Source organism: Mizuhopecten yessoensis, unplaced genomic scaffold, assembly GCF_002113885.1.
Source record: "Mizuhopecten yessoensis strain PY_sf001 unplaced genomic scaffold, ASM211388v2 scaffold207, whole genome shotgun sequence".
Lineage (NCBI taxonomy): Eukaryota > Metazoa > Mollusca > Bivalvia > Pectinida > Pectinidae > Mizuhopecten > Mizuhopecten yessoensis.
Window position 1 is genome coordinate 478753 of NW_018403431.1, and position 20698 is coordinate 499450.

A 20698-nucleotide genomic window follows, 5' to 3' on the forward strand; every position below is an offset into this window, starting at 1 on the left:
CTCTTGCTCTGGCGGTCGAAGAAGAAGGAACAACTCTAAAAAGGTAATCAGTGACCAAGCTGTATAAGTTTGGGCCTAGCTGCATAAGCTAGGGTTCCACTGTATTCCTTTATAGTACATGGTCAAAATAAATTGTGTTACAGTATAGTGTGCATAGTCACAGGGTATCACAGTACAGGGCGACGTACTGTTGATACAGGGTGTCAGGTACCAAGACACAGGGTTTACCAAGGCATAGGTTTTATAGTGGCTAGCTATAGGGTGACTTGGTCAAACGGCAGTCGCGGTAAAGGGTGACGTGGTCAAGGTGTATCGCGGTAAAGGGTGTACACAGTCACGGGTGTCGCAGTAAGGGGCTATTTACTGTTGATACAGGGTGACGGATATATTGCGATACAGTTGTTTTAGTTGGCTTTTTGACTATATTAGTGTTAGAGGTATATTAATGTAAAATATCTACCGGGTGTAGATTAGGTAATAGTTATTTGAGTAAGAAAGACGGCCATTATTTTGTATATATTGTCGGCACTTGTTTGTTACAACAATTACTGGGTCCAAGAAAGAACTTGGTAACGAACTGTAGGCACGCATCCGTTACAAAATCAATTTGAATCTGACAGTGTGTGTCAATATGTCGTGAACCTTTCCCTAGAATGTTAGCTAGGCAAAGATGTAAGATTACGATAACCAGCTGTAACGATCCCCTAAGGCTTTTTACCCCTACATTTTACCCGCACATATACCTCCCTTGGAACAGCTCGCTTTAGATCTCACGGGTAAGTCACCTTCACACCTGTGATGACCCCAATAGGTTACTTGGATGAGGTGATCCCTGAACGCAAACATATTTTGAAGAATAGGAGGGTAATTACATTTTAGTATATATATGTACTATATTTACTTGAGATATTTTCACTATAGATCTTCCTGTGATTTTACAGGTAAATAGACTTAGTTTTTAATCGTATCTGGTTTTAACGGCATCACTGCAGAAACGACCCTAGTAAATACTGCAAGTACTACAAGGGCATAATACAAATACATAATTTGATATTATCAGGATGTCCACTCACTTCCAAAAAGTATCGGAATATAGGACCTTTTCCTTAAAAAGATAGGAAACCTATAGGAATTATGCACAAAAAGTGAGTGTGGTGATCATCTAACACTGTCTGGAAAAACTTGCTCAAAAACGTTAACCTAAAGTAGGACACTGGTGATTGCGCAAAGGCGGGATGACAACACTAGCCCCAGCCATCACAGGGAGGAATAGTGACCCTTATTTGATGGCATTTCGTTTTGAGCACCTTAGGACCTTACCATCAATGAAAGGTATCTGATTCTAGCATATGTGGGTGTGAAGAAGATTGTTCAAAATTTTAGCCAATTTGACCCTTTTTGATCCAGACCCTCAAGCCCTAGGAGTGTGTCTGGGACTAAATTTTCATACCATCAAATATCCCAACCAATTTTGAATTATGACTTCTTACAAATGATAAAAAAAAATACATCGAAAAGTGTTATTTTATACTGTAAAAGTTACCCCCTCCGCAAGAGGAAATGGGTGACTGGGGTTAATGAAATTCATACTTTTGATAAAGCAACTTAGGACTTATCTATCCATGAATAGTAATCGATTCTAGAATATATGGGTCTGAAAAAGAAGATTGTTGAAATTTCAGCCAAGTTTAGCTAAGTGTGAGTCTTGAAATTAATCTTCATAGTGTCAAACTGACATGATATGATTATGATTATAACTAAAACTGAATGAATATTCTAACTATAGTACAGTTTACCTACTCCCAGTGGGGATAAGGAAACACAAGGAAGATGAAATTCAGAATTTGTATAAAGAACCTCATATTTGGGTCTGAATTTAACCCTATCACTCATGCCCCTGGAGTGTTAGTTCCATATAATACAGAACTTTGGGTTGCCTTTGGCATGGAAACGTCCTGCAAATTTTATTGAAATCGGTTCTGTGGTTTTGGAGAAGAAGTTAATAATCTGAATTTTGCATATGGACGGATGATGCACGACAATGGCAACAGACTTCCTTTCAGGTGACCTCAATTTTTTTTAAGAAGTTTGAAACTAAGGTTATATTAATAGATAGATAGATAAATCAATCAATATGAAAGAATGTATTTTGAGACTAAATTTATTCAAAATATAAAAACAAATACGAAATAATCCTTTTTGGTGTAAAAATATGCAGATACTGATGATTCTGTATTGTATTTTGTCCTTATTTTGTCATCATTTGTCCACATTTGTTCACTAGTTGTCCACTATCTGTCGACTATTTGTCCATATTTGTCCAGTATTTGTCCATATTTGTCCAACTTTTCCCCATATTTGTCCACTATTTGTCCACATTTGTCCACTATTTGTCCACTTTTTGTCAACTATTTGTCGACCTTTGTCCACTATTTGTCCACTATTTGTCCATGTTGTCCCTTATTTGTTCACATTCATCATCAAGTCTCCAGTTTGACAGTATCTTGCAAATCGAGCTAAGGCATTCAACATGCAAATCTTATTGACTGCAGATTTAATGCATTTATAGTGTTTATTGCTTCCTTCATGTTTTGTGACTAAAATGAACCAATCGTAAGCCTTGTTATAAAGAATAACCAATCATAACACTTGTTACAAAAATAGCCAATCAAAAGCCTCGTTACAAAACGAACATTCCAGTGATAGTATGAATGATTATATCATGGAAAACAAACAAATGACGCCAACGCGCATCGAACACTCGACCACACACCCCGTACGCTAAATTTCTAACCTCTGCGACATGTTGGCCTGAGTTAAGAGCGGACTTCGATCGATGATAGTAACGTCAGTTCGACAACAGTGACGTCATCTAAAGCTTCCCGAACGACTCTGACAAGCTCAGACATTGACGACACATTCTTCATCACCGAATCACAAGACAAAATTATACAGTCTATCCAACTTCCTCCACAAACACCAATACAACAGCACGCAGACACGAACAGGAAGGATCGACAAAACATATAAAAAAGCAAGGAGCGCATTAGGAAACAACATTGCCAAAGAATGTATAAACAACGAAATGCAAACCGTAGGTATCATTACACACTACCCTGTAAATATAGTGTCCAAATAGAATCACTTACCTTACTCTTTTATTATACCGTTAGCTAATGTATTATTGTGAATTGTTTACGTGTTAACTATTATTTTTAATTCAAACAAGGAGGCAAAATCACATGCTGCAACAACTTCCAGAGCACCGGCACACTCAATTTAATAGCACACTCGAAAACATTATATATGCCTTGAATTTTATATAGTAAATAACGTATGTTGTAACTATTTATTGTTTTTAAATATGTTTTATGCATAAGATTATTAAGGAAATGAAAATACATGATTAAAAAACAGCAGAAAAAGAGGAGAAAAGATAAGAAAAGAGAAAAAAACAACAACGAAAAAGCGGCGAGAAATCATGGGGGAATACCTGAAATCAGAAGCAAAGCTGAAACAGGGGAGTTAACTCCGTCATTAACACAAAATTGATGACGTACGTCACATGCAATACACGCACCCTCTTGAAAACAAGGGGGAGATAAGTCCGGCGGTAACGCCAAATTGATGACGTCACACGCAATACACACAGTACGATGATGCGGGTAGAGGGGGGAGGGGTGTCTGTTTACGGGGTTGTTAAGGCGCCATCTCGGATTTCCTTAGCAACCCCGCCCACATTCTCCCCTTATCATCAGTTCATATATATACGTCCCGTTGTACTTAGCTATTTATTTAAATATACATCAATGTTCATATATATATAAACGTCCCGTTATACCGGAGACGTATACTTTGAAAACTATTTATTGCAATATACACCAATGTTCATATTATAAGTGTAAAAGATGTGGTTCATCAGGTTGCCTTACAAGCGTCAGCTGTAGGGAATTTCCCTGTAGCTCGGGCTGGAGGCCCCATGGTCGCGGGTTCGAGCCGCAGCGACGGCACTTTCTTTATCGCCATTCCTCGTCCTACTACATACATACTAAATGTAAATTTATCATTCAATAATTTAAAGAAATTGACGATAATGTTTATTTCAAGGGGGTAAAACTTGTACGCCGCAGTCAACCGTGAAAATCACGGTTTTTCATATATAATTAGATATCGAGAGAAAATTAACATGATATTTCAGATATATAGAACAAAATACCTTACTGTTTATAATTATGTAAGTTTCGTTGCAATAAACGACATATTTCACATGAAATTCTGACTTTGTTGTGATCGCGGGCGAGGATTGTGGGTGTTTTGTTTACTCCCGTACCCGTGCTTATGAGGGGACATCACTCTGTCAATCTATGTCGTTATCAATGAGAACTCTTCGCCGTTACCAGGCTCTGCGACGAGGACGCAGTTCTACATAAGAGCCCATTTTTTTTTTAAACTATATATATATATATAAGATTAATAATAGTTCACAAAATAAGAATTCATGATTGGTTATCATTAGATAAAAAATGGTTATTTTTATAATAACTTTAAAAAATGGTTTTATGATTAAAATAATTGTGTTCTTTTTCAAAAGGAATTTTAGGTTTACTCACAACACATTTTAACTTTTAATAGGATACATCTACAAATACATTAAAAAAAAAAAAAAAAAAAAACTTCGGTCTTTTATAGCTGTTTTATGAACACTTACCACACTTCCAAATAAAACTATCCCTAGAAAAATGTAAATCTGACAGATCACTTATACATCTATTATGAAACCATCTGTCACAGCCAGCATCACAGGAAACTATATCATCAAATACATTTGAGATGTGACACCCATCTGCTTCGCAATCTATAAAAATATCGAATGATAAAGAAGTCTTCTTTTGCCTATGCCTACTTATTTTATTCCTAGGAAATTTAGTAAAGGTTCCACTGGAAATACATTCCACAAGATGTTGTCTCATGCGAGTGGTATCAAACTCTAACTCTTCATTCCCGTTAAACCCATTGAAACACAATTCTACCAAGTTAGCAATAACAAAAACCCCACAGTCAACCCCGTTTTTCTGTTGTTGCACATTTGGTAATACTGGTTTTTTTTAACTTTTCTATTTTCCCCATATGATGATGACAACTGCATTTCTAAAGAAGCTGACAAATGACCCTTCTGTTTCGTATTTCCTATCAAACTATCAAGAATGTATACTTCCCCACTATCTACCTCCTGTACTGACACTACCCAATGGTCCTCACCTGTCTGATGATTTTGTGCTGATGCAGCGCTAGTTGGTTTCATTCTGAGTGCATAGTCCCACTTATTGTTTTTCAAAATTGGAGCATAACCTGTATCTTGCATTCCGCCTATATTAGGAAACTGTTTCTTTAAATTATTTTGTACGTAACACATGATATTACCACATAGTTTGTTATCAATTAATAAATCATTTTTATCCTTAAAACTTAGCGTACTTTTACCGTTATCCATCCAGATACGTCTTGTTTCTGCGGGCTTAATAAGCGACGGTCTGTCATCCGAAAGATCCAATAAAATATCACTTACATTAGGTTTGTTCTTTTTTGGTAATGAAAGTCTTCTTTTTTTGTTTTGCCTTAGGACTGGTACTTACAACTGGTTCAGATAAACTTACACCATCACTACATTGTATGTCTGCTACTGAATCAGCTATAATACTTACATCTTTTGTATCTTCTTTTCCTTCTATTATGTTTGACAATCTCTTACGGGTTAATGAAAGTCTAGACCTAGGTTTTGGTTTTATTGAAGTACCAATATCAGAAATATCGTGGAGAGGAACTGACTCTAATTTCACTGGAGAAGCCAATGTACTTGGAGTTGAACAAGTTATATTTGATTCACCTAACTTAGTTAACTTACGGTCTGGTGCTGAGACTATATCTGCTCTATCCTTCCATTCCTGGCAAAGGCTGTATGGGGAATGTAGCTGAGGTTCGGTATCATCTCGGCGATAGTCCGGATTGCATAGTTGATATGTTGGGCCTTGGTGTTCACATCGTTGATGAATCTAGGTTTTGGTGTTGCAGTGTCGAATCTGGAGTCTACCCTGGGCAGTAGACCAGATATATGGCTATCTGTATCCGAGCGGAAATGGTCCATATCCGCTCACAGAGCTGCTGGAATCGTTCGAGGACGATGGGTACTGAATCACGAGCTAGGTTGATGGAGATGTCAAAATTATCATCACTTGAACGCAAGTACTTATGGAAGTACTTGGCCTGTGAGTGACCGACTATAAGTGTAGACATGGTAGGAAACTGAATATCATGCAAGCAATATGCAAATAATATGATGAGAGAAGGAACATATCCCCTATACACATCTCATGGAAATTCGAAGAATTTCATTGGTCAATCTCACCATCCACCATGTTTGAAATTATTGTATAATTTTATAAAAAAAAATATAAACGATCGCGTTAATGAGATATTAAAATATCTCCATCAACCTGGTACGGGGTTTTGGGACGGGAGCGGGGTACAAGATTTACCTACAACCCGCAATCCTAGAAAGGAGCATTTACACTCCTAAAAGTAACTGTTTCGCCGACTTTCAGTTAATCAAAAATTGACAGTTTCATCACAGGTTTTCATGTGATTGTCCCGCCTAGTCAAATGAACTGCAAATATCTAAAAAGTTGCAAGTATTTGTTCAAGACCAAAAGTATGAGATGCCCGGTGGCGGACTTATAAATGTCGGGGCCGAACTTGCCCAGACGCCCCTGTAAGTCTCTACTTATTCCAATGCAGCATACGTATCTGCTGCTTTGTTAAATACGTACATGTAACACTTGTTGTATATTTATCGTGGCATAATAACAATTTCGTTTTGTAAATTTATGCCAACATAACGACTCTCGTTTCGAGGTGAACACGGCTAAGGGGAAGTAACTCTGTTTTTTTAACGCCTACGACAGATCAGCTGATTGTGATATAAAAATCATGTGACTTTTCAAACCACTTCAAAGATGGCGACCACCAGAGAGTTTGGACATGTTGTCTCTGTTTTGGCGTGCATATCCTTTGCTATTTTGAGTAATGGCTACACACCAAAACGACAGGTAAATTTAAACGAATAACTATTTATGATTTGTAGCTGCACTGTTTGATATACAATTACTTTTATAAGATGTATTAAATTAGCAAAAGTATAGACAGTAAGCTTGTATTTATGGCTGATCACAACGGCGCATAGGGTAATAATCTTGCATTTGGGTAATAGTTACCCATTTGAGTAACAATTTTATTACTCAGACCCTCGGTTGTGAGACATTTTTATCACTGAGATATCCTCAAAAATGAAGGAAAATCCCTAATAAGAGGGTGATCCACAACCCCTTCAAAAATTAGTAGTTAACATAATTATTTAGTTCTATGTTATAGAACACCAGTTGATTAAGAATTCAACATTACAGAGGCAGATCCTTTTCAGTAATAAATACTCTGTAGGATAATTTTTATCATGTACTGTACAACAAATGAATATACATAACAGCTATTTCATGTATTCCTGTTGAATATATATTACAATTTTGACTTGTATTTCACGAGTATTGTAAAATAACAATATTTTTCACAAGTGCAAAGCATGATTGAAAACATCAGTATTTTATGCCTTATGAGTGAAAATTTTATGGTATTTTATGGAAAAACTATTTGCCACATGATGTAACATTTTCTAAAGACAAAAAATCTTGCTTCATAAAAAGTGCAGCAAGGAGTACTAAGCGTAATAGTTGATGTTAGGTTCTAACGACGTCATGTTTGACAACAGTGAGGAAGGCTGTGTGCCATTTAGGATAGAATAGTGACCATATACTCAATGCAATTCTACCATTTTCTGGTATTTTCTGGAACGATCTAATTACAAAAATGTTTAAACATCAATTATGTAGACACTATAACAAACTAGTAAGTTTACATTGTACAAAAGGTGTACAAAAACAACCAATTTTTCTCTGGTCGTTTCATCTGCAGTTTAACAAACAATCTGCACCAGTAAATAAAAATTACCATTTTGATTACGGTAGTTAATTTAAAATCAATACTAATATCACACTGAACATGCATATATGTGTGTCGTGCTGTACTTGTCATGGTGCGTCAAAATTTATTTTTTATTCATGTGGAAGTTGTATGCTTATCATCTTGTTCATAATTGCTTTTATACAGCTAAACACCTACCTAAACCCAGATTGCAGTGAGGACTGTGGAGGCGGCCTTGCCTATGTGAAGGCGAGGGGAGATGCAGACACTCTTCACTTCGTGTTCACAACTGTAGGGACTCCCACTGCACTGGTGATTCGCACCAACACCCTAACAGACAGAGAACATGACAAATTGAAGTTCAATTGGGACAAACTGAGGTCAAACGACACTACAGGAGCAATATCTACCCCCAATCCTCTAACGAAAGTGCTGTATTCTTATGGCATCATGTTCACAAGGGTATGTTCACGTACAATGTTTACAAGGAAAGATTACATGTAAATCAATATATATTCTCTATCTACAATGATCTCCAATATTATTTGTGAAACATTATCTAAGACTCTTTGTGTGTGTAATTTAGCCGAAGATTATATATATATATGAATTTTGCTTGGCTATATGATATTCATGTAATGCAAGCTAATTGATGTTCAAATTGTATAAAAATACCAGGTTTCTAGAATTTATTTTTACAATTTAAGATAAAATCATACGTAGTTAGGTAAGCATGAGAACCAGCTATCAAATGTTTAGATGACTTTTTCCTCCCATAACGTTTATATAAAATCTGGCAAACCATATGCTTGTTTTTCTTTGCAATGCATGGTTCATCTTCACAATGAAAGCACAATTACAAGATTAATGAAAAGATTAGCCAATGAACTCACATTCTGCAGGTTTGTACAAGGAAAACTTACTGTTTGTTTTTAATGTTTTTTTACCAGTTATTTCAGTACAATGACACATCCGATGCTGCAGACCTTTCCCACTACACACAGCCAAGTTCTCAGCTGACAGTCTTTGATTTCCTGTCTGATGTTACAATGTGGGAGAATTTGCTGGACACCTCGTCAGATGAACTTATTGCATTAAAGATCCAACAAACAGATTCCAACCTACCAACTGTCATTGTAAATGGTTCCCTTACAATACAGGTGTGTGTATGTTAACCTGTTCAGTAATCCTCTATACTGTACCCTCCAGAACTACCCCTACTATCTGTATAGCGTGTATTATAAGACTCTCAGGATTTCAAATTTGGAAAAACCCTCGGCAAAGCCTTGGGTTTTACCAAATTTGAAAACACCTCGGGTGGAATTTCCCTATCCTACACCCCTTGGCATGAAAGAATATTTTTCTCTCATTCCAACCACCATAATATGCCCAGAAACCATTAAAATGCGTTTGGACTGGGCACCATTTTGAAAATATCAATTTTTCCCATGAGCTTTTGAGACGAAAATGAATCGTCCAGCCAGATTAAGCATATCCCATATTTGCAAACAATGTTTGCACAGAAAAAATAATCACATCTTTCTAACATGTACAGTTAATATTTAGTAAAAGGTTTTAATTTCTGCATTGGGGCATCGGAGAGTTCCAAATTTGTGACGTTACGTCATTGTTGAGCCAATGTGACGTCACGTCACGTGCAATGGGGTGTAGGATAGAAATGTCCTACACCCCTTTCTTACCCTGGACAGCTCTATCTTACACGCAGGGTAATGAGAGAAATGTATATATTATGTTGTTCAGATTGGTAAGTTATATATGATCAGGCCCGACTGATTAATCCAACTACAGAATTCATGATCAAGTTTACTTTTAATAAATTTGTGTAGATACATGTATAATGGGGATTTAATTTAAAAGTTATTGATGATTTAAAGTGCATATTCTTGCTAGAAACTGACAAGAGTTAAGCAGCAGAATTGACCTAATATTTCTTTTCAGCTTTTATGTTGGCATCATCACTGACTTACTTAAAATTATTTTCATGGCCGCCCATGGCCACTTAGGACTATAAATTACTGATTCATTGTTCAAAGGGAGGTAATGCCTACACGGTACCTTTTTATTTGTTTAAGTCACTTGCAGTTTTCAAAAATGTTAATAGATCTTATAGGTAACCAGTGATTGCATGATTACAACATTTCAACAGATTCCCAACATTAATGTGTACTACTAATAACTATACCCTCTACTATCATTACAGGGTACAGGTATACAGCTCTTTATATATACACCGACAACTACTAGGTATACAGCTCTATATATATACAGCGACAACTACTAGGTATACAGCTCTATATATATATACACACACAAGTACTAGATATACAGCTCTATATATATACACCGCCAACTACTAGGTATACAGCTCTATATATATATACACCGACAATTACTAGGTATACAGCTCTATATATACACCAACAACTACTATGTATACAGCTCTATATATATACACCGACAACTACTAGGTATACAGCTCTCTATATATAAACCGACAACTACTAAGTATACAGCTCTATATATATACACCGACAACTACTAGGTATACAGCTCAATATATATACACCGACAACTACTAGGTATATAGCTCTATATACACCGACAACTACTAGGTATACAGCTCTATATACACCAACAACTACTAGGTATACAGCTCTCTATATATACACTGAAAACTACTAGGAATACAGCTCTCTATATATACACCGACAACTACTAGATATACAGCTCTATATATATACACCGACAACTACAAGGTATACAGCTCTATATATATACACCGACAACCACTAGGTATACAGCTCTATATATACACCGACAACTACTAGGTATACAGCTCTATATACACTGACAACTACTAGGTAAACAGCTCTATATATATACACCGACAACTACTAGGTATACAGCTCTCTATATATATACCGACAACTACTAGGTATTCAGCTCTATATACACCGACAACTACTAGAATACACCCTACTATTAATATGAAAAGGAAAAGCCTTAAAAGAGCGAAGCTTTTGTTGATCTCTGATATCTACTGATTCAGAATGAGATAATTACTTTGCTTTCAGAATGAGTCAAGATAAAAATTATTCAAAGTCGGCTTGTCGATGGATAAAAATAAAACAAACTCTAATGATATTTGTTCTATGATGGGTCGGGTGGCGCAGTGGATAGCGCGCTCGTCTTCACCAAGATTGCCGGATTCAATCCCGGTTACTTGCTCAACCACAGGGTTTTTCTCCGCATATTAAATCCTCTGCGTGCGTCTGTCAGGTCACAAAATGAATGATTGAAACAATGTTGGAAAAAATTGTTTGATTATTGCTATAGAAAAAAGTGCATATTTCATATTTGTCGATAAGTCTATAAAAGTAACTGTATAGAGATGTTAGTTAAAAAATGAAATAAAAAAAAGAAAACATTGTAATACTTTGATGTAACTGAGATTGTCGTTATATCGATATTTAGAATTCCTGTTCCATTCTGAAACACCGGATTGAATTTGTAATTTTGTAAATATCACTGAGGTTCGACAGGTAATGTGCCAAATAAAATCAAACAGTTTCTGTCTGTAACTAGTTATAAATCGGCATGCGTTGTCTGGACAATTATTGTTGATATCAACATAAATGAATTATCCATTGTTTCTTTCATGAGTGGTGATGCATACATAAAGAGAGGATTTCAACCAAATTTAGTCTGAAGCATCAGTAGGGATGGACAATCATTTCTTAAATAAATGAGGTTGGTTCAACCTATGAGGCCAGGGGGGCGGGGCCCTGAAGGGGAACTTAGCTAACTTTGCTGTAAAATGCATCTCCTTCTAAATGCCAAAGAATATTTCAACCAAATTTGCTCTGAAACTTCATTGGGGGAGGGCAATCATTTCCTAAATAAATGAGACTGGTTCGACCCCTGGGGCTATGAAGACCAGGCCCCAAATAAGATTTTTTTTATATTGCATTAAGATGCTAATATGCCCTAATTGCCTGAGTGGACTGTACAAAATTTGGTCAAAAACATTATTGAGGAGGAACAAACATTTCTTAATTGAATGAGGTTGATTTGACCCCTGCGGTCCTAAGAAATGGTACAGCTAGATTATCATATTCTATGGTGTAGTTTTCATAAATTGTTAAAAAATGGTTTCTAGGTTAATTTATAAAAGCTTATAGTTGAATGAAAATTAAACTATTGTCTAATTACCCCCTGTAATATGACATATTACTTATTTCAAAATCTGTTAACATGGCAACTCAATGGAGGCCTCTGATTAGTTGAAAGTCAGATATTGTGGTCCCAGTTGGGTTAGAAAATCGATCTTGTCTGGTTTTGAGGAATTTTCATATAAAGATGTACTAATGCATTCAGTTGTAACGACTTATATATAAAATCAGGTGAGCGATACAGGTCCAATGGACCTCTTGTTACTTTTTTGCCTTGCTACAGGGTCAAGACTTATAGTTGTCGATGCAGAACTTGACAAAATCACTGACATTATTCATGTTTCTTTGCCTCGCTACAGGGTCAAGACTTATAGTTGTAGATGCAGAACTTTACAAAATCACTGACATTATCAATGTTTCTGTGCCTCGCTACAGGGTCAAGACTTATAGTTGTAGATGCAGAACTTTACAAAATCACTGACATTATCAATGTTTCTGTGCCTCGCTACAGGGTCAAGACTTATAGTTGTAGATGAAGAACTTGACGAAATCACTGACATTATTAATGTTTCTTTGCCTCGCTACAGGTCAAGACTTATAGTTGTAGATGCAGAACTTGACGACATCACTGACATTATTAATGTTTCTTTGCCTCACTACAGGGCCCTGACCTTAATGTAGAAGTAGACCTACAAGACATCGCTGAAGAAGACCATTACTAGATATGTATTGCCTCTTTATACCTACAGACACTTGTTGTTTTTGATGTAATTTTGTGAAAGTAAGCATGACAATCCTGTGTTACAGTTTCACCTGTTTGACCATGGTGACAGGGCAGATTACCTACCTCACCTGGAATACAATGAGGACACAACACATTTTGACTTCATCCTCCAGGACATTGACAATGGAAATATGTCCAGTGCCCGCTATGGAGTGGAGACTATCTTCTTTAGTGAGGACTCGGACAAAGGAGATATGTCCATAGAGCTTACAAAGTCCATTGATGATGAATACTCACCTGGTGTGTTTTCTGTAAGTACCATCTTGTAAAAGTATACTGATATAAACAAGACATTTCAACTCGGTTCAGATTTCATAATGATCCTTTGCCAGCATTTTAACTGAACGTATAGTATTGTGTATGAAAATTTATCAAAAACCTTTTTGTTTTTGCATTAGGAATGTTAGAGTACATGGGACAAGTATAGTTTTAATTCTAATATTTCAATCTGTAATGTTTTAGTTGAATACATTATTATTTAATGATTAAATTGTAACCAATATATAATGTAGGTTGTATAGTTGTTTAACAAGTTTTAAAGTTCATATATTATACAAAAACTGTGTTTATAGAATGTTTTAAAGATAAACTTTTCTTATGATGTTAAATGTGTATTCACTCAGGTTTATGATTTTAGGTACTTCCTGCTATGAAAATTGTATTTTTTCTTATCTGACTCTAATATAAGGATTTTTTTTGTTTCAGATAAACAATTTAGTAAGTCGCCCTGCTGAAAAAGCAGAAGGTGGCTTCCTACAGTGGAAGCCAATCTGTTATATGAAAGCCGCCAGGGCACGCTCAGTAGGCACTGCCGTGAAGAAGTACGGCCCACAAACTCTCACAGCAGTAGACAAAACTTCAAACGATTTCGTCAAGAACAGTATAGCTTACGCTTTCTATGGAGCTGATAAAACCGTTGATGTTAAAATGTCTTATTCCAATTTCTCATTTGGGCTGTCTAAGGATGGATTTTTCACCAAGAACAATTACACAGCATGGTAAGTACTGAACTATGTCCTACCAGTGACTTGTAAGTACGTATAGTGGGTCTTCTCATTCACTAGTAAATACCTTAATGAGTCATCTGTTTGCCTAGCGCTGTGCTTGGCAATATCGACGTTTGGCTTTAATGTTGAACGTTTGCCCAGGTAAGGAAGGCAATGTTCTGTCCCCTGGCCTTGACATACCAAAGTTCTTAAAAATGGTAGTTGTTATTCCCTGCTTAATATTCAGCATTTAGAGGGAATGGCAACAACTGGTTCACCTGTTGTCAGTATAATGCGATCAGGCGGAATGCTGTGCTGGGTGTGTTTAGCATGGTATTTCAGTGAGATAGCACTATAAAGTCGACATCAGATCCGCGCTATCACAAGGAGGCAATTACACCAACATACCCTGCCTCCTGCACACACACACACGCATATATATATATGCAACACACATTGGGACACATCCTTTAAATAATTTAGCTGTTGATAGGACATTAAACAAAGTTAAACCAAACTGTTTGTCTTGGAAATACAGCAGGGTCATCCTAGTGTCTATTAAAGTTTGGTAAATAGCGGTCAGTGTTGATAAAATTTGTGTCTCTTTACAATTTTAAAATTAACTTGGGTTAGATAAACATGATAACCAACCACCACTCATTAAGGATTAGGGAACCTTGATATTCCTAATGACCATTGTTTGGAATTTTACAAAACTAACCTAACAAATTCATTGTAGATTTGAAAACATAAAAGTTTCCAAAATTTAAATATTTCCAAGTAGTTTGGTTCTGTTTAATAGGGGCATATTTGCTCCTTGTCAAATTTACATGTAGGTCCTTTAATAAAATCCTTTCCACAGAATTATACACGCAGGTTGTGATGCATGTTTTAGCTTGGCAATAGATATATGAACAATATAAAAAGTCTCAATTCAGGTTCCTTGTTCAACATTGCCTTTTGTTATGTTTTTATTAGCTCACCTGGCACGAAGTGCCAAGTGAGCTTATGCCGTGGCGCGGCGTCCGTCGTCCGTCCGTCCGTCCTCGTCCGTCAACTTTTACTTTAAACAACTTCTTCTGAAGAACAGTCAGGCCTGGAGGCATGATATTTGGCTGAAAGCTTCGTTGGTAGGAGCCCTACAAAGTTTGAGAACGAAAATGACCTTGACCTGTTTTCAAGGTCACAGGGGTCAAATATGTCAAAAACTTCAAACGACTTCTTCTGAAGAATTAAAAGGTATAGAATCTTCATATTTGGCTGATGGCTTCCTTGGATGGAGCCCAACAAAGTTTGAGAATGAAAATTACCTTGACCTTCTTTCAAGGTCACAGGGGTCAAATGTGTCAAACACTTCAAACGACTTCTTCTGAAGAACTGAAAGGTATATAATCTTTATATTTGGCTGGTGGCTTCCTGGGATAGAGCCCAACAAAGTTTGAGAATGAAAACTAGTTTGACCTACTTTCAAGGTCACAGGGGTCATATATGTCAAAAGCTTCAAATGACTTCTTCTGAAGAACTGAAAGGTATAGAATCTTTATTTTTGATTGATGGCTTCCTTGGATAGAGCCCGACAAAGTTTGAGAATGAAAATGACCTTGACCTTCTTTCAAGGTCACAGGAGTCAAATGTGTCAGACACTTCAAACGACTTCTTCTGAAGAACTGAAAGGTATATAATCTCTATATTTGGCTTGTAGCTTCCTAGGAAAGAGCCGAACAAAGTTTGAGAATGAAAATGACCTTGACCTTCTTTTAAGGTCACATGAGGCAGATATGTCAAACACTTTAAACGACTTCTTCTGAAGAACTGGTAGTTATAAAATCTTAATATTTGGCAGGTGGCTTCCTGGGAAAGAGCCAAACAAAGTTTGCGAATGAAAATGACCTTGACCTACTTTCAAGGTCACAGCGTTCAAATATGTCAAACAGTTCAAACAGCTTCTTCTGAAGAATTAAAAGGCATAAAATTATAATATTTGGCTGGTGACTTCCCGGGATAGAGCTCACCAAAGTTTGCAAATGAAAATGACCTCAACCTACTTTAGAGGTCACAGAGGTCAACAACATTTTAATGGATTTGTTCTTGAGAACTAAAAGGAATGGATTCATAAGATTTGGCTGGTAGCTTTTTGGAATAGAGCTAACCAATTTGAGAAGGAAAATGACATTGACCTACTTACAAGATCACAGGGAAAAATATGTCAGCAACTTCTGAAGAAGAATCAAAAAGCATAGAATCTTATAATAATATTTTGCTAGTAGTTTCAACAGATGGAGCCAACAAAGTTTGCGAGGGAAATATTTTTAGTGCAATATAATATTTAATGAGAATATTTTGCTATGACTGCTTAAATATTCAGGTGAGCGATACAGGCCCTCTTGGGCCTCTTGTTTTGATTGTGATTCAAGTGAAGCCAATGAAAGACAGCAAAACAAATTACACCGAGGCACCAGTTTCAGCAAACGTTTGGATATCTATATTAATAAAGATATCATTCACACCTGTAGAAATGTTGATGATGTACTGTTTTGCACAGTAGTATTGTTGATATTCTATTCGGTATCTGATTAGTTTCATTTCTATTTTGTATTTCAGGTCAGGATCTCTAGGCTATGGACTTCCACCGGCTGACAAAGTATCCTCCCTTGTGGTAGGGGTGATATCTGCAGGTCTTGGCCTGCCTGTCGTTCTCATGGTCTTTGGTGGTGTATATGTGGTTGTGAAGAAAAAGCTGCGTAAAACTGCTTCTCCAAGCTTCTCTGAAAACCTTATTAACTGAACATCAAATAAAGAATGCTGACAGTAACAGGTGGACGTTACAACTGATCAAGATTTCATCTTTAACATGGTCATAACATGAATCCATCGTGTCTTGGTTTACAAGAAACCTTTTTTTTTTTACTTTTCACAATTTCTGTGCAAATTAAAAAACAAAAATCAGAATATATTGAAGAATTGCTTAAAAATATATGTTTTGTGGTTAAAATGACTATTGATATCAAAAATTTGGTTAAAGCAGTATCTAATTTATGGTTGCAACAACATGCCTTTGCAGTAGACAATACATTTTTAAGCTCACCTGGCGCCACTAAAGGGCCATGGGAGCTTATGCTGTACAGCAGTGTCCGCCGTCCTCCGGATCCTCTCGTCAACTTTTTCATTTGAACGATTTCTTCTGAAAAACTGGAGGACCTAGGGTCATGATATTTGGCCAGAAGGTACCTGGGATGAAGTGCTATAAAGTTTCCTCATTAAAATGACCTTGACCTATTTTCAACGTCACATGGGTCAAATATGTTAAAAACTTCAAACAGCAATATCCTAAGAACCATTTGGACTAGAGGCATGGTACTTGGTTAATTATGTAGACCAGCTGTGTGAATTGTTTTCTTTATTACAGTAATGAGGTCAAAGGTCAACTTTAAATGCAAGTCGGGAGTCAAAGGTCAATGTGGGTTAAAAGCTTTAAAATTAAAAATGTTATAACCGTTAAATAGATGTTAAAATGCCTTGTGAGCTTGTTACCAAATTTGGTCTTAAGTTACCTATATGTTATTTTCATTTAACAAAAGAAACAGGTGAGCGATACAGGAACTCGGGGCCTCTTGTTTTATTATGAGATTGTGTACAAAACATAAACATGTATGAATTCATTCTCATAGATGTCAATCAATGTTTTTGTGTTTGTACTGTTAATTTTCAAATACTCTATGTTTCTTCAAATGTTTGTCTTTTGCATTGAACATTATTTTGATGACAAAATTCACCAACAGTCTTAGCATTTTAAATAAGATTTTTTTTTGTGTTCAGTGAAGAAAGTAAACTGTGCTCTGATGAAGAATTTATTATGGGAATATTAACTACCATTATTTGTTAAAACATGTACATTGTGGAATGGAATGATGTTGTAGTGTGAGTTGAGTGAAAGTTAATTTGAACAAATGTCCATGCAGTTTTTAATTATAAATAGCTTTATATTGTACATGTTTGGAAATTAATGAACAGATAATATGAGATATTTTTCATGTTTGAGAATATTGATGTGACAGTAGTACATAAGTGTTTATGTTACCTGTACACATTTGTACCTAAAAAAAGGTATATATAGAAAAGTATTTGTTGTTTTTGTAAGGTGGTCTAACATTTGAATTCAAAAGATTCTTGAACAGCACTTATTCATGATTTTACTAGTTCAGTTAGTGGAAAGTTAATAACTTTTTTAAAACTGGAAAAAATATACCTAAAACATAACACTATGTATCTTTGAAATGGTGAAGTATTATCAAATACCATCAGAAAAGTTCTCAAGTAGGATATTTTATAAACTCTGTCTCAAACTTTACAAGATGTCTTGTAAAATTATCAAATGATCACTTTTGTGATGCATGAATATTAAATGCATGATACTTCATTCAGAAGAGGATGAGGTTTGTTTAGCTCTTTATACATGTAACACTAAATCAAACTGATTTCTATACAGATGTATATATATCACTCTCTAAAATCATCTTAAACTCAAGAGTTTGAAAGGATGTGTGTTTTGATTTTCAAAATTTCAGGGCTATTTGTATTTGACTTCTGAAATGCTCAATGCAAGGAATCAACTTAAACTCCTGTTTGTATATATTATACTGTACTGGATGTAAACTGAACCATATGAGATCATTTTCTTTACTTGTATTTCTGATTATAACAATTTTAACAATATGAATTTGTTTGCACTGGAAAATCACATTTTTGTTTTGTATATCGTGTAATTTGACTAAAAACCAGATCTTTGTCAGTATTTTAAAAGCTGTGATAAAGCGCTTGCCCATCCTCGATATCCAGGGGTTACGCCCACTTCCACTCTTTTCACCCCTGGAATATGTCATAGCAAAATTGAAGGCATACGACTAGCTATTTGATTGGTCTCAGGTAAAAAAAAACCTGACCAATCACTAAGCTGATACCTCTGAAGATTACAGAGGAGTGACGCCCGACTTCAAAGCCAGTAAGTTTGACCGTTACACGACTGAGATTCTTTTGATGTTGATAAAACTAGTCCTATATAAGCCCTGGATATCGAGGATTGTGCTTGCCATTCACGTTAATTAAATGTAATACATTTTTAATGTTGAAATAATTATTATTTGTAAACGCCGAATGCTTCACAGAAAACCTAATGTTTTTTCTGTGCATCCAACTAGGGATATGTCATATATATTTTCCCTAGAAAAATTAAACAGGAAAGGGGCAGTTGAAAGAAAGGTGTTTTCATAGAGAAATGGACTTTAACCAAACCAACATGAATTGAAAAGCTTAGTTTCAAAAGATTAAAAATATGTTGGTAAATAGTTAACTCAGCTTCGTTTCCAAAATTGCCTTAAATATTTACCACCCTCATTGAATATTTACCACCCTCATTAAATATTTACCACCCTCATTGAATATTTACCACCCTCATTAAATATTTACCACCCTCATTGAATATTTACCACCCTCATTGAATATTTACCACCCTCATTAAATATTTACCACCCTCATTGAATATTTACCACCCTCATTAAATATTTATCACCCTCATTGAATATTTACCATAATACATACACATATGTTGATTATTTTTGATAATACATGATTATTAACCAATGATCAGAGTTGTTTCATCGCCATGGTAGTAGAATTGCAAAATGTAGTATATATATCTTTAGTGACTTAGTATGTTAGTTGTTTATATTTACATGTCCTGGAGTACGTGATGTTTCCATAGTCTTGCTAATGTTTGTTTAAAATCAAGGTTAACTTAAGCAAATGCTGTGATACATTTACATTGATTACATCACATTCCAACTTGAAAGTATGGAATGTTGAAATACGAGATGCATGTTATATGTGTTTGTGCTATACGGTCATGTTCCTGTCCATGACAACATATTATAGAGACTTTATGTTTCACAGTCCTCATCTAATCATAACAAGTACTAGTGTGCCAAATTGTTTCGTCACATTTTCATTCTCCACCATAGTATTTTAGTAATACACCTGTAAAATTGTGTAGAACAATTTACAAAAGTTGATCAATTACATGTAGTTATATATAAGACAAATTATAGTATATGATTCTTCTCTATCTTTGAAAAAAAGCACCAATTGTGTTATTCAATGGTTTGATGTGTTGTCCCACTGTTGTTTATTCAACAGCTGAAATACATGTATTACATATTCAGCATAGCATTAAAAAACTCTACAGGTTATATGGTAGAAGATAAAGTACAGTATATGCTTCTTCTCTATATTTCGTTATGGCAAACAAATTAGACTGATGTAAAAGACAAGGCAATGAGAAGTTAAACTTAACACACACGTTTTTTTAATGCATACAAATATATAACAGTAATTTTTTAATTCCGACCGTTTTCTTTGGACGATTGTTTACCAGCCATGTTTGACTTTTCAACTATTTAATGCATTTAGTCTACTGCCGGATAGCACTAAATCAGCTTTTTTTATCAACACCCCTTGACACTTGTTTCTAAGGTGTGGGGGGATACAAAAAAAATGTATAGCACACAGATGCTTCACCACGCACAATAGGTCCCATGTATACATGTATTAATCCAATTCACGTTAGATTGTGATAAATATGTTTGTACGTGTAAAAAGTGATAACAAATCTTCAACATAAATGTCAACATGTTAAGATTTTTTGTAAGGCTCGT

The 20698-nt window shown here is 35.6% G+C and overlaps 1 protein-coding gene across 1 annotated transcript; it reads left to right on the forward strand.

The window, feature by feature from the left end:
- The first annotated feature begins 7002 nt into the window (after positions 1–7002).
- Positions 7003–17220, forward strand: LOC110461841 (glycosylated lysosomal membrane protein B-like). Its single transcript, XM_021515578.1, has 6 exons — positions 7003–7103; positions 8215–8490; positions 8979–9188; positions 13029–13256; positions 13711–14003; positions 16593–17220. The coding sequence occupies exons 1-6, from the start codon at positions 7011–7013 to the stop codon at positions 16774–16776; spliced, it is 1284 nt and encodes a 427-aa protein (XP_021371253.1). The 5' UTR covers positions 7003–7010; the 3' UTR covers positions 16777–17220.
- The last annotated feature ends 3478 nt before the right edge of the window (positions 17221–20698 follow it).